The sequence below is a fragment of the Anabrus simplex genome, chromosome 5, assembly GCF_040414725.1.
Source record: "Anabrus simplex isolate iqAnaSimp1 chromosome 5, ASM4041472v1, whole genome shotgun sequence".
In the NCBI taxonomy this organism is placed as follows: Eukaryota; Metazoa; Arthropoda; class Insecta; order Orthoptera; family Tettigoniidae; genus Anabrus; species Anabrus simplex.
The window spans coordinates 56,721,123-56,737,291 of NC_090269.1; the positions used below are offsets into that span (position 1 = coordinate 56,721,123).

At 39.3% G+C, this 16,169-nt stretch overlaps 1 protein-coding gene across 5 annotated transcripts in view; it reads right to left on the reverse strand.

The window, feature by feature from the left end:
- Nucleotides 1-16,169, reverse strand: part of LOC136873739 (phosphatidylinositol 4-phosphate 5-kinase type-1 alpha) — a 561,879-nt gene that overhangs the window by 339,869 nt on the left and 205,841 nt on the right. For all 5 annotated transcript variants that reach the window (XM_067146914.2, XM_067146913.2, XM_067146910.2 and 2 more), the window contains exon 8: nt 4,004-4,084. In XM_067146914.2, the coding sequence (XP_067003015.2) occupies nt 4,004-4,084 (81 nt within the window). The remainder of the gene's footprint in view (nt 1-4,003; nt 4,085-16,169) is intronic.

Genomic DNA, 16,169 nt, shown 5'->3' on the forward strand with positions numbered 1-16,169 from the left:
CGCACCTATTGGCCACTAATGTCTGATGGTGGAACAGGAAGGTAGTTCTGATGGTGGCAGTCTGCAGTATTGAGCCAATAAACCTTCACCTGTCTTGGGCCAGTTCACTAAGCTGGTGGGCTGTGCTGAGTCTGTAGGAGAGCTATGGTTGGACTACAATATGGATGGAGACCTTGGCAACGGTCGTGGTCAGTGCCTTCATTTGACAGCGATACCAACGCTCTACTTGTTTTTACAATCACAAAGAATGGGTACCGTCCACCTTATCAATACTTTATTATATCTTATTACTAAGCAGTACCGGTTTCGACCTTCACAGAGGTCATCCTCAGCTGGTCATGAGATCTAAAGTTAATATATAATGTTATAAAAACATAACTAAATCTAATGAAGAGTGTCACATGATGTAAGTGATAATGTTAAAATATACAATATATAAAATATACAATGATATGATGTGTCTTCTGGTTTAAAAACAAGCGTCAATATTCTATGACATGTATATGTTACATAAAATTCTAGTGTACTGTTCGTGAGTAATAGATAATTTGGTAAAATAGAATTTCTACACGTAAAATGTTTATGGCATTCTTGAGGTACACTTTTGAAATTCAGTTCATATTTGTGAATCGTTATATACATTCATTGGTATGTTTATACTAAGCATTCTGGAACATTTTATGATATGGATGTAATAAACATTAGTATCATATAATACACTAAAATACGATAAAATGTTCACAGTATTCTTGCGGTACGCTTTGGCTCTACACATTCGATCAGTCAACAGTATTATATCACTGCATGTCCAACAACAAAACTACAAAGAGGTAGCATCTGCACCTACTCAATATCTTTTAACGAGATTGGTACCAAGAAAACTAATGACACACCATAATATTTTGATGTTCATCATCCAACATTCTTAATCATATGAACTTAAAAGAAAAACAATATACATTGTTGAACATTCTAGAATGCTTGGTACAAACATGCCTGACAAAGGAAATAGAAAATGACGCAGTGGCGGTGAATTCACATCAAAACGTGGAAATGTGAAATCTCTACTCAATATCTACGAGAGCTCGCGTTGGTGATAGATTCAATTTCTCCTTAGGAAGGAAAAAAAATCCTACAAGGGGAATACACCACTTATTTCTGAGTCACTATTGGCATAGTCATCACCTGTTGAGGTTTCAATCTCCTGGCTATTTCATCCATCACGTAAACTGGGTACTAGGGCTTTTTGTTTCACAAGGTGCACGAGTTCCCTCCTTTATGTTACCGCAAACCGAAATATTGTGCCCCTCCAACTGCTCAACTAACTTATTATTTCCAGCCGATAGTGTTGGTGCTTTGTCAAGAATGACCGAGTGAACTGACAAAGACCACGGAAAGAAATGAGCACAATACAATACTCAGTTTATAGCACGTGGTTATAGTAAACAACAGAACAACAACACTGGTAACTGGAACCAGAGTCTAACGTGCACTATCACAGCAATCGGCTACCTATGAATGGCTGTTTATTAATTCACTTAGCCTCCGCCAAAAGGCAGCGCTCAAATGTCAAGTCGAAAGTGATAAGAACTGAACTATAATTATAACATTCGGCTAAAGATGGTCCTCAGGGACTGAAACTAGCCCCAAACTGAATTAATGTAATTCTTACATAATAAAAGTATTGAATACGTGGAACCATTTAGCATTTGTTTTCCTACTTGTAATTGCTTTTCAATATGGATCAGCATGAAATTCATTGTTTATGATATAACATGCAGTCATCACACTTGACAAAGAAACACACCCAATCATGCAATGATCTTTACCTCAGACCAAAGATGGTGCACATAAATAAATTAAGATTGCAAACCACCCATCATGGCCGATGGACTTGTATCCAAGTGCTTAGCCATTAGGGGGGGAAAAAAAAAACACACACACAGAGATAAATATTGTTTCAAACATTCACGAGTACTTTATTTTGCAAACAAGTAAGGTGTGAAGATTAGCCTCATCATACTTTTAAGGAACTGGTGACATCCCAAAATTAATGGAAAATAAATGTCTGCAAAAACATCCTTATTTACATGGAGAGAGAACTAAGTGAAGAACTACTGTAAGGAAGTGAATAGAGATATCTATGATTTCTAAAGAGGTATTAAGAAGATATCTGATACTTTAGAAAGATATTTAGTACACATGAAGGTGCTACAAATATTCAAATGATATCTAAGTGAAATTCTACTGAAAAAGACTGATCCAAGAGAGCAGAAAAAAAAAAAAAAAAAAAACACTCATATTATTCTAAATCTCTTTTGAAAATTCGTAAGTTCATACTAGAATAAATTAGGTATTTCATAATTAAAATATTTCTATCCTACTTTAAACACTACATATCATGTAATCCGACTCACCAACTTTTGTCGTGCTGCCTGGTCAAGGCATATATGAAAAATGATAAAACTGATATGAAATGTATACAGTTCAACCACACAGTTCAGCATACAAAAGATGATATCATTATGATAGGCCAACAGTTTCCTTTTCGGGAAAATATAAAATGGGAATTACAAAAGCAGACAAAGTTATTGTTTCCTTATGACTTATGACAATATGAACACTATCAACAACTAGCAACAAACACCAAAGTAACACCAAATGCTGTTGAATGAATACCACTCACCGAGGCTGCTTCCCGTGCTGCCTGGTTCAGACATGAATGACAAAAATCAGATTGCAATAATTTATCTAATGCATAAAATGTTTCTTCAACTACAGGGCATGTCCTTGTAGCAAATACTTGAAATATTAAAGGGAATAAATGATGAGAAAAAGCGGACTGCTGTGATAGAAGACTGTCACCTATTGCAACAGTAAGATACCATTGAAGACAATGCTATGTTTATTTTGTTGATATGTATATAGGTAAATAAAAACTGAAAATTTCTATTGTGAAAAATATCCAGCTCCTTGGCTGAATGATCAGTGTACTCGTCTTTGGTTCAGAGATTTCAACTGGTATGGTTAATTGTGTTCCTCTCAATACACTTCCCTTCATTTACACATAACACACCACACTACCAACAACCACTGAAACGTGCAATAGTGATTACATCCCTCCATATTGGGTTGGCCTCAGGAAGAGTATCTGGCCTTAAAAACTGCACTAAATCCACAGAAGTGCCATCCCCAAGAAAATTTTTAAAAAGGATGTGAAGAAGAAGAAGAAGGAGAATAAGAATAAGAACTAATTAAGAACATTTCATCACTAAATAAAGATTTTTATGTCTTTTCATGAAAGAATTGATGAGGAATTAATTCAAAACCAACCTGATGTAATTTTAAACAGATGATGAGCACCAAGGGATCTCTTAACGGAAAAAGATCTTCAGGAAGACCCCGAAGCACCTGGAAGAAGGAGATCAAGGTATGCCGGGCCCTCCAAATCGGTAACTGGGAAGAGCGGGCTCAAGATCGAAAAGGATGGAAGAGGACTGTGAGATCGGCACGGGAACTTCATGTCCCTCAGAAGCCTACAGAGTGAGTGAATGAGTGATGATACTCTTACAGGCACTGAGGTATCTAGAACACCAGTCAGAGGAGCTCACTGAATTATGAAATAAGATTGAGAAGTGATGTGAAAAATCCAAAATCTTGGATGAACCCTGACTTACTTCTAACTTGTTGCTTCTGTTTTATTTCAGTCACATTCATTATGCTTAGCAGTATGTGCAATAGTAATTATCTGGAGTTACTAAAGTGACAGATGCTGCAGCGCTTCAAATAAAGATTGGTGATCTGGGAACCACTGAACACTGACTTCCCTGTTCACTATTGACAAATACTATAGCATGCATGCATGGTTTAATTGGCAGATCTGCACTTAGTCCATAATAAATTTCACTGGGAAATATCCAAACCCAATGAATAGATGTTTAACAGTCATTTCTCAAAGACTAATAAACATTGTAAAAGGAAAACAGAGAAAAACATTACTCACCACCTTTTCCCGTGTTGCTTGATCCAAATTATGAATCCCCACCAATAAACTGTAATCCATAATTTTGAAACTTTCCAGGACCTGGAACATAGCATGTATTCAATACACATAAATTCTTCAGCTCTCACAAAAAAAATGTATTCATATGTTTACTGACTGAATGAGTAATTTAATGTACAGTATAATTCAAATAGAGGAAATTTCCAACAACAAGTTTACATATTATTCTAATACAGTCAACAGCACAACAGACATATCTTGTCAGTGATAAGAAAATTAATAATTTACTATAACATGATAAAGCTGATAATTACAAAGGTAGTTATTGCAATGAATACAAAGATTCAGGATGGAGAAAAAGTGTGCAAAGAGAATAGAACTTCATTGAAATTCTTATTCGGTACAACAATTTTGCAGTAATCCGATCACATCAATTTCAAAGGGAAGTTTATTGGCAAACAGCATGCAAAGATCTTTCTTCCACAATTTCTTGAAGACAAAAATAAAAGGAATAATAATTCTAAATGGCCTCACCTATCATGTGCAGTTGGGACAAACAGTATTCTGTATGAAGAAGAAGAAGAAGAAGAAGAAGAAGAAGAAAGTAAAACTACCTTTACATCAGTCTGTTTTCAGACACACTTTACAATATGAGAGTGAAAGCTGGGTGGACTCAGGATACTGTATTGAGAGACTAGTTGTACCAGTCGTTGACGGGACAATCATATAGCATGTGCAAAATTATCGAACTCCCCAGCTACTTTCCGTCAGTATTCAGACATGCTGGTTTACTCGGGACACAGCAGTAATCCCATCTATCAAAGATGAGTGGCACCAGAAGAAACAAAGCACATCACAACAATGGCCAATGTAATGTTATTGTTCATCAGTTTTATGAGCTTTCCATATGGTACGCCTTCACATTTAGTTTTCTTCCAACTTTGTGATATTAGGGCATCTAATGTAAAGGGAATTGTTCCTTCTTTCATAACTCCCTTTGTCTTATTCTTCAAACGATTCTTCAAACGATTGTTCCTTTACTAATTTTTTTCTCACTTTTTATAATCATCTTCACAATTATCCTTGTTGATATGGACTGATGACCACACTGTTTTACACCTTAAGACAATCATGACAAAAACCATTGCCAGTTAACACAAACAATATTTCCATGTTAGCAATATTTGGCGTTGATATGGACTAAGCAACAAAAATCCACATTCATTAATATTATCATAGTCGGTATGGCAAAACTGTATAAGATATAAATGATCAGAACTTGTATTCTCTATAACTTTTGTTATGAAGTACTTTTCGATAGGACCAATAACACATGTATTTAAAAAAAATTATTTTAGCCACCTTCCCCTAAACTACCATTTCATCCGGCATGAATAAAATTATTTATAGCCTAGACTATAGTATCTCAGTTCCAGACTTTACATACTGATTTTCATTAGATTCTGTACACCCATTTTCTCGTGGTCCGGCGTTGACATGGACTTAGCAACAAAAATCAAAATGAATGAATATCTAGCAAACTGTTGTTTTCATGGCTACTGAGCTTTGGTTGCAGTTTTGGGAGCAGGGAGCACTGGCATTTCATGTACTGTGTGGTAGCCGTTGTGGCAGTTAGGGAGTTGACCTCTTCTTGTATAGGTACATGCGTTTACTATCCAACATTTATTTCTGCAGAAATAGAACCAAGACCAAGTTGCTGCCTGCTTCCAAGTATTGGGACCTCCTGCTGAATGCAGGTCTTCTTAAGGTATCATTTCCAGTCCTTTCTTCATAAATGTCTTCAAAGAAAGCCAATGCAACATCAAGAGTATCATTTGTGTCTTGACCATCCTGTGGAATCAGTTAAAGTACACATCTGGGGAAAAAAGGACTCTGGTTTGAGTCCCAAGATCAATCATATTTTTGGCTCTCTGAACTTAGAAAACAAATACTTTAACAGGAGCTATGATCAAAGCCATTTACGTTAATGTCTTAAAACAAGGGCATACATCATCAAATTACACAACATAATTAAGATTTCTAATCATAACCTGGATCATCCTGGTTGGGGGTTATTCACTTCCTGGCTGAGAATTTTTAAGACACCAAGTACAAGAACGACTGAATGACAGGCACATATCATATTTACTCGTGTATATCTCATACTTGTTTCTGAAAATTCGAGCTTAACAATGCAGGAATTCCTGTATGCAGGAATTTAGAAAACCGAACTTGATTACAATGAAAATGGGCATTTTTAAAAGTAATAATGTCTCACAATTTTGCATAATGGATTACATTTTACACTAGTGTCCAAAAGTTAAGCATAAGTTACGTGTAAGCAGGGCAACAGGAAACAGACCACAAATCGCACGACATATGCACCTACCAACCTTACATGTTCACTCTGTATAGGAAACTAGTGTTCCCTGCTTTGACTAGCGGCGTAACCGCGAGGTAAACACAGCCAGTGCCTGCGCCCCATATTCCCTCAGTCGTGTTTGGCCTGTCTTAGTGTGCGGAGTGTAGCCTCGGGGTGAACGTGACATCATAATGGCACGACGCCATTTGGACCCCGTTTTGCAAGGCAGAATACTCAGCCTCCTGGAAGCAGGCCAGACACAGACCGAAGTTGCCATATCCTTGAATGTACCACAAAGTGTCATTTCCAGGCTTTGGAGATGATTTCGAGACACAGGAAATGTTAGTTGTAGGCCAGTACCAGGTCGACTAAGGGTAACCACCCCACAGCAGGACTGATATCTCGCCTTAACCATCCGACGAAATCAGAGTGCACCTGCAAGACAATTGTCAGCGGAGCTTGCAGCCGTCTCAGAGGTTGCTGTTTCCCGGCAAACTGTGTACCGGAAGCTCAGAACAGCAGGGCTGTTTGGCCGATGTCCAGCGGCGTGCATCCAGCTCACTACAGCACAGAGACGGGCCCATTTATTGTGGAGGCGTCAACATCGAAACTGGACCATGAATGAATGGAGGCATGTGCTCTTCACAGACGAATCCTGCTTCAGTTTGCAGAACGATTCCCATCGCACATTACTCTGGAGAGAATCACGTAGCCGATACAACCACAGGAACATCATACAACAGGACCAGTATGGTGGTGGTGGCGTCATGGTATGGAGCGGCATCATTTTGAATGGCCGTATGGACCTGCACATCTTCGACTCTTCAGAGGTGCGGTTGGTCCAGACTTCCCGAGCACACCGCGCTGTTCTGGTGGATTAATTTCTGGCTGGGGAAGACATTCATCCCATGGACTGGCCAGTGAGGTCTGCTGATCTGAATCCTATAGAACATGCCTGAGATGCATTGGGGAGGCGAACTGCATCCCGTCATCCTTCACCAAGGACTCTCCAAGACCTTTGCATTACCCTTTCGGAGAAATGGGATCAACTGCCACAAGAGCTCTTGGACCATCTGATAGAGAGCATGCCATGTCGCTGCAAAGCATGTGTGGCTGTTAGGGGTAACCATACACCCTATTAACAGCATATTTTGTTGTGGAAGACTGAGAAGTTTTGTTAGTTGTCAAAGGTGTACCTTAGCTATCAGAACCTTTCTGACACTGTTTTTTTGGACAAATTGTGTGATATATGGTGTGTGAGTCAGCTTCCATTTGTTAGAAATCCATCTAACATTCCTATCAGGTGGTATGGCCTCGTTTAGTGATTATGCTTAACTTTTGGACACTAGAGTATTATGTTCCATAACATGTTATTGAATACTAACAAAAGTATTAAAGTTTGTAGGATTCCATTCATAGGCAAAAATGCTCTCCTACCATTTCTGCTTCAATTTCACTCCACAGAAAAAGAAGAAATATATTATGCCTATTTCAAACATCTTATCATGATATACACCCATTTTTATCGATTTACAATCATGTCAATCACAATCACAGGTCTACTTGAAACTGCTCAATGAATATTAAAGTAGTTACATTAAACTCTGTCACAAATTCTCGGCCCACAGCATGATTAGCATGTTTCTCCACAAATTGAATCATCGAATTTAAAAACTTGCCGTAAAAACTTGAATGATTCTCCATAATTCACCTATAAATGAAGTCATACTGGAAAGCAAATTATGGTGGCATAATACACTGGATTCTATCTTGTGTCTCACACATACCGTACACTGGTAAACTCAAATAGCAGCCAGTGCAACAGTTCGCATTCCATCCAGCTAATTAGCCAAGGATACTGTAGTATTCGGAATTACCCACCTGCCTTTCACCAAACAAGGGGAGAGAGCTACTGCAACTAAGATAAGGGTAGGATTATGAGACACAGATAAATCTTGAGCTGAGAGCAGGCAAACACGCCGCAGGATGTACCTTTTTTGTATTTATACCGATAAGCGGGAAAATCAATGCGAAATATAAACAGGGGATAATTTTCCTCCCTCAATTCCATTTTGAAAATTAGGGTGCATGATATATGCGATGACAAGCTATACACAGGTACGTACAGTATTATCTTCGAGATTTTCGGGCTAATTAATACACAGAGGTTTATCTATACTTTGCCAATAAAAGAGCAGATTTCTCTGCTTTCAGAACAAATTTAAAAGGTATAACATTCACAGATCGCTTTAAACACTGCTCGTCACTATTTTTTTGCTAGTTATTTTACGTCGCACCGACACAGATAGGTCTTACGGTGACGATGGGACGAGTGGGAAGGAAGCGGCCGTGGCCTTAATTAAGGTACAGCCCCAGCATTTGCCTGGTGTGAAAATGGGAAACCACGGAAAACCATTTTCAGGGCTGCCGACAGTGGGATTCGAACCTACTATCTCCCGAATACTGGATACTGGCCGCGCTTAAGTGACTGCAGCTATCGAGCTCGGTGCTTGTCACTTTTCTGACATAACAGAACTCGATGTGTTCATAGCAAAGTGTGTATTAGCAGACATATTAATGAGTAAGGTAAGAAACTAATTGATTTTTAACAAAAGACTTGAGCACAAGCTGAGAAGTACAAAGTTTGACTCCGATTCTTCTGTATAAAGAATGCTAAGTTTTTCTGTCAGGGAATTTACGTAGGGCTAACAACCCTAATACAGGGAACACCTGCTGTTATGAGTCCCTGCAATGTGCCTTGGAACAGAAAAGATTCATATAACTAAGAATAAAGTAACAACAGATAAAACCCAACACTAAGAGCATCACTATAAGTTAAATCACTAACCATTGAATGAATATAAGTTTTCTTTTTTAATGCAGTGCTGCTGCTAAAATGACACCTATTTCATGAAGTACTGTTACTAGTCAATCTCCAGAAAGGAAACAATGAGAAAAAGTTACTCAAGATTCCACACAAAATCTGGCGACAGATCGATATCTAGCACATTTGCATATTAGCAAACAAAACTATTGACAATCTTGGCAGATAAATTAGAGCTAATCCCAAGGGTGCAATCAGTTGGTTGCTGTGATGGCAGGCTGGAAACGAGGGTTCACCACAGTATCTACTGTTCAACAACAGTTTCCGTTATTCTTACTTTATCCTCCGTTGACAAAGGCTGCAGCTTAAAATTAAAGAATTCCAGTGGGACAAAATTCTAATAGCTTTAGCAACTGTACAGTAAGAAATTACATTATTATTATACCGATGAAGGCTAAGATTGCAGGAATGTTGGCAAGAGAAGACAAGGTCAGCGGAGTGGCAGCAATGTGGGTACGCCAGTAGCAAGCAAAACAATAGCATTGGTAATAATAATTTTGTGTGGCTATTTCTAGCCGAGTGCAGCCCTTGTAAGGCAGTCCGATGAGGGTGGGCGGCATCTGCCATGTGTAGGTAACTCGTGTTATTGTAGTGGAGGATAGTGTTGTGTGTGGTGTGCGAGTTGCAGAGATGTTGGGGACAGCACAAACACCCAGCCCCCGGGCCACTGGAATTAACCAATGAAGGTTAAATTCCCCGACCCGGCCAGGAATTGAGCCCAGGATCCTCTGAACCGAAGGCGAGTACGCTGACCATTCAGCCAACGAGTTGGACAATAGCATTGGTGAATTGTTCAGGCTCGCGATAAAGAATCACCCAGAAGCAGCTGGAAGCTGATTACAATGGAGTAAGAACAGAATAATGTGGAAGTGAAAACTGCTAGAACCTCCCATTGGCCCATACATATATGTATAACTTTAATGCAGCCAAACAGCCAAACAAAGTAAGAGAGAAGATTAGTATAATACATAATTACACTTTTAGTTCGTTTGATTTGGATACTCTCTTATTGATTTTGATCTTTTAATACATAATTCCAGACAATAGCTTTCACAACCCTTTCCACAAAGTTGACTTTCACACGCCGCGTTTCATTCGTGAAATGATGTGGTTTTACAGACGAGGTGATGGAATCCATGCACCACCATCCTCATAAAGATATGTCCCATTTCGAAATTGGCCATAATCCAAGTCCGGTCTATCATAGCTCCAATGCCATAAAATTCTGATCGGCCCATATAAAGAGTAACTAGGGATGGGTTGCAAACTGAATTGCAAACAGTTGAGACTGCTACCTCTGGAACAGACACACTCTACTCCAGTGTTGACTCCACTGTTGCCCTAACATCTACTAACTGTTTTCGGAACTGCTTGGATTTTTAGTTTCACGTCCCTCCCCTGATAACCACCTGTTAATTTGTACAATACAAGAACAAGGAACAAAATTAAATATTGTTTACGGTTATTTTTGTTTATGTAACATTTTGGCGATGATGATGATATTTGCTTTACATCCCACTAATTACTTTTGCGGTTTTCGGAGACGCCGAGGTGCCAGAATTTATTCCCACAGGAGTTCTTTTATGTGCCAGTAAATCTACTGACAAGGTGCTGACGTACAGTATTTTAGCACTTTCAAATACCACTGGACTGAGTCAGGATCGAACCTGCCAAGTTGTACTGTAGTCAGAAGACCAGCACCATAACCATCTGAGCCGTTTAGTATGATACAAGATTTTAAAAGTATTCACATTAATCACACAAGCTAAAAGATGAAAAGACGGAAATAAAAATAAAAAACAACCACACCAACACACGAGAGCTCTACTTTGGCAAAACCTACGACTCAAGATGCTACTGACTGTCTAGTCACTCAAAGTTATGTGTGAAGAGTGTGGATGAAACAGACAGATGGACAATGTGAACAACAGGCCTTGGAGTGGTCACTGTCCTGTTATCACGCTATGCTGGCATTGGTATCTACAGCAGAAGGCCTATTGGACATTTTGAACTGTGCAAAGAGAACCAACCTCATTGAGAGAATAGGGGTCTTTTGCTCATCCACACTGGACCATTCAAGAATGAAAGAATATACTGTCCAGTGATGAGACTGAAATTAGTTTAAGCCCTGACACCAGAAGTACGACAGTATGAGGGAACTCGCGATGAAACCAGTAATATAGCCCTATTTAAAACATTTGCTAGTGGAAGTGTCATGTTCTGAGTTTGAATAATATACAATGAACTACTCTCATTCCCACCTATGGCACTCTAGTAATTTACGATACATTCACGAGATCCTAAAGATATGGTTAGTGCCTATGGACTTGATGTAGGCCATCTCCTTCAGAAAGATTTTAATATAAAATGTGCATCATACTATTGCAGCATATCAGTATCTTCAAGACTGGCCTGCATAGTCCCAAGACATAAATGCAATTGAGCAAGCATGGAACATGGTGAAAGTGGCAATTTTTAAGTGTCCAACCCCACGTGCTAGTCTTAAGGAGCTTACTGATGCTAGAAAATATTGGTGAAAATGTACGGCAGGCAGCAGGCATACTCAGACATGGGTGAAAGTGCTCTGCAATCCACCTGTTGCGACAGCAAGATAAGCTTTGTTTGCTAACTGCAAGTGTTATTATTTTACTGTTAAAGTGTCATTTAACAATTATGGCCTTAAAGGCAGTAAAAAACAGGATTTTGGAGTTTGAAAAGCAAATGTCACAATTCCAAGTTCACTTGGAAGAAGCCATAACTGGTACTACAGTAGTCTTAAAAATATCAGTCTTATTATTTTATTTCTGTACTTAAACTGGCCGAATTGTATGACTAGGAGTAGTAATTTTTGGAACATACTGTAATATGTAACAACATTCTGGGACAAGCGACTTGTGCAGGGAAATTCCTACCTACCACCAGGTAGAAGCTTTTGAAGGTGGGGCAGCTCGTGTCAATTACTGGTACTAATCAGTTACTGCATTCCTTTCTATTTTTGCACGTTGTTGTATGGGGTGGGCTTTCCACTGCAACATGAATTTAAAGATTGAATGTCATGCAATACCTGCATGAATTTCTTTCTGTTAAACTTTCCAAGAATTGGACTTGTCATTTCTATGTAATTCAGTGAACGGAAATTTTTCAAGTTGAGTGCTGTCTTGTTTTAAAAAAATGTCAAGTGAGAAGAAGAGGAAACAGAAAACAAAACAATGGTACTATGGAAATGAAACTGGATGTGATAGACTGGATAAACAGAAAAATAAAAATAAAATACTATGGCCTTAGAAGTGGATGAAAAACAGTATATTGCTGTAAAAAAGAAGAGATCAGAGATGGAGTCCTGGTGTATGAAGTTAGTATGTACACCTATTCAATAAAGGATGCTATTTTAAATAGAACAAAATAATTTTAATATGTATAACAAGTGCTTTTCTTTCTGCCGGTATGCAATGGTATGCAGTCCCAGCACCTTTCTTCCCCATGTTTTTAAAAACCGGCAGGAAATATTTCAGCAGATGGTACCGAGTTCACGAACTGAATTTTCGGTTTTAATTCTCGCAAGTTGGTACTATCCTTACATGATTCATAGGCTTCATGGGTTGGTATCGTAGCCGGAAAAAAACAAAGTTGTTCACTTCCTGATTGTTTCCATGTCCGACTACCATTCTATATCCACCCTGCAATATTCAGGTGTTCATGTGAATTTTGAATATATCTACTGAACGTTAAATCAGTGTGATAATTATTCAAAATTAGTATTTACTTTATGTAAATGAGTTTTTTTATATATTATTTTTTTACTTTTACATTTGATTTACATCACACCGACACCGATAGGTTTTATAGGGACGCTGTGAAAATGGGAAACAATCTCCAGAGCTGCCGACAGTAGGGTTCGAGCCCACTGTCTCCCAAATAGCTACATGACCCAAACCGCGCAGCCTTGCTCAGTATGAGTAAAATAAGGAACACTGAAGTAGTAGAAATTGTCAAATCTACTCCACATCGTTAGACACTTTCATATATTGTACCATTCTATTTAATTGCGAGAATGGAAATTTAACGCAGTAAAAATATTGCGCAGTAGGACGCCGCTTGTGAGGGCGTGATGCTATACAGAGCGCGGTAATCTAGAAGGTAATTCCCCAGGCAGAGTGTGGTTGTGTACGAGTGAGAAAGAGTATATGTGGAAGAGAGAAAGAGAGATAAGATTTTGTTATGGGAAGTCCCAGCGCCAACCTAACAGAATTTTAAGCGAGAGCAGACAGGGTCACCACACTACGGGAATAGAGCCCTAATTTGTATAATTGAAGGTTTCTCAGGAAAATAAAAAGATGGAAATAATTGCCAGAATTTTACGAAGCCATAGATACCTCAAGGTTTATTAATATATAATGAGATCAATAAACGCGCAGCAAGCAGAACCACCGTGCAAAGATCTGTAGTGGCCGCATTCCAGACTCAAGTTGTTTCTTAGTGGATCCCCGGGCGTCCTTTGGTATGTTGCCTCCTATAAGAGCTGAGAGTTATGGAAAGGGGCATCCAGTCGACGATCATACTGCTGCCAGTACGCGGCGCGCGTCTGCCTAGACTGCGCCAGAAACCTTTTGTTCAGAACAAAGACAGTCAGTAGTTATTGCAGTGCGGTAACTTTGATCCAGTGAATCGATGATCTACAGAGTTACAGGTGGTAGATTCTTAGATGTGACAATATTCAGATACCTATCAGTGAGGTCGCATGTGGCTAATTGTATCGACAACAAAGGAACGCCGTACTTATAGACTCCGATAAGTAGCGGTAGGGGCGAAGCTCCCGAGGTGCCGAGGAAGTGTGGACAACAGGCTAAGGAGGTCTGTATCCATCCTCTGATAGACTTGTGAATCCGAATTATGCGAGCATGAAAACACAATAACTGAGTAGATAGTTTTCTAGGGCTGAAAATAGTTTATGGCATAGTGCACAAGTTAGAGAGTATTCGGTTATACAAGAATTGAGGACAAGGAGTTGTGATATTGCAAAGTGTTAGAGCTGTATGCTAACTCAACATAAACGAAAGTCCAGAATGATGTGTTGTGTTTAAAGTAAACATTTCATTGTAGTAAGAGGTCGAGACGTATTCCGAGGGAAGTGAGGTGCAAGAACTTCTGAACGTGGCTTCGAAGACGCTACCTTGAACGAGGCATCCCTCAAGAAGACGACAGCACCATGAACCAGCGGGACGGGAAGACCGGTCTCCAAGAATCGACCCTGGACGAGACCTCCACCATGATGGGCTAAATCACTATAGCCTACCCGGAGGGGGAGAAGAGAAGGTCACCGTAACGAGATAAGTGGACCATGATTTTCTAGACATGTAATAGAATTAGGGAGTCACGCAGAGATAGTAGAGCTGGGGCTGTACCTTAATTAAGGCCACGGCCGCTTCCTTCCAACTCCCAGGCCTTTCCCATCCCATCGTCGCCATAAGACCTATCTGTGTCGGTGCGACGTAAAGCCCCTAGCAAAAAAAAAAAAAAAAAAAAAAAGAGATAGTAGAATTAAACTTGTAAATATTAATATAGGATTTGATTGTGGCCCATCAGGCTGCATATTAAGATTGTTTTGATATATCTAAAGGGTAAGGGTAGATAGATTTTTTTAAAAATGTAAAGCAGACAATGATGTAATTTTGTTAACGCGGCAAGAGGTAGTGTGCCTAGTTGATACGTATTGTTTGATTACGATAGACCGGATATTTTCCTTTGGGTCAGTCGTTAAATACATTTTCCTTGTAGGATTAGAATCACCATGTGTAATTCCCATTATATCCCAGGGGGAAGGGCAGACATACCTGCGTAATGTAAGGCATGCATGCTGAAGGTATTTATTTAGATACGTGGCTCTATTTACGTGCCTTAGACGGGCGTAAACTATAGCGGAGGCGCAGGTTTTAACGCTATTCGACTCTGTGCTACTCTGTCAAACGTTGGGTTTGAACCTCTGACCCCCAAGGTTACTGTTGACGCGCCGCATATTGACGGTGATGGTTTGATGTGATAGTATGGTAGAACACTTTATGTGATTCAACTGCGACCCGTGTGGGTGGTTAATTGAAGTCAGCTGCATAATGTGAGATGTGTCTTTCCTCACTTATTTTGTGGCCATTTGCTGCTATGAGTAGAAGCTTGAAAGTCCCTTTGTGAAAGAATGTAGGGTACGAGGTCTAGCGGTAGTTTGTTTACAAGTTTTTTTGATGTAGGGGGAGGCTCCAGACCAGACTCGGGTCAATGTTCGCCTGCTCTGTGTTGGTGTGAGCTCGGCCATTTTTAAATCGCTCTGGAGGTAGGTCATTCTCCTTTGGCAGAGAAGCATTTTGCAAACACAGTGCGTCATTTATTTGAACCATTTTACCTCCTTTTCCTTTCTTGTTTGATTCGCATTCTTAGGGTTGCGTATTTTACTAATGTGATCTTGGCACTATGCAACTGTTATGATTGCCCTGTTGACACAAAGTTCTGCTTGGTGGACCTGGGTTCACGTCCAGGTAAATATGTAATACAGGGTGGTAGAGTAGGTTATCTGAGGTTACTTTTATACTTATTGCGCTGCTATTTTTGTGTATATAAATATCCCGATATGGGAGGAAACTTTCATAATAGCGCTAATTTCTGCGGATATCCTGAATTCTACCATCATGTCATTTTTATGCCGTAGGCGTAATGATGCTGTTTCCATGTGGGGGACACATCCGTTCTTTCCTGGTTCACAGATCGACAAACCTCAGCATAACGTCATCATCCAGATTGTAATTTCTTTGTTTCCTTTTAAACTGTAGATGTGAGCCATTGGGGCATTTATTTGGGCACTCCAGGTGCAATCATTGTAAATAATTTGAGTTGTGAATACAAACTTATGCTCAAAAATTCTGATCGCAGTGAAA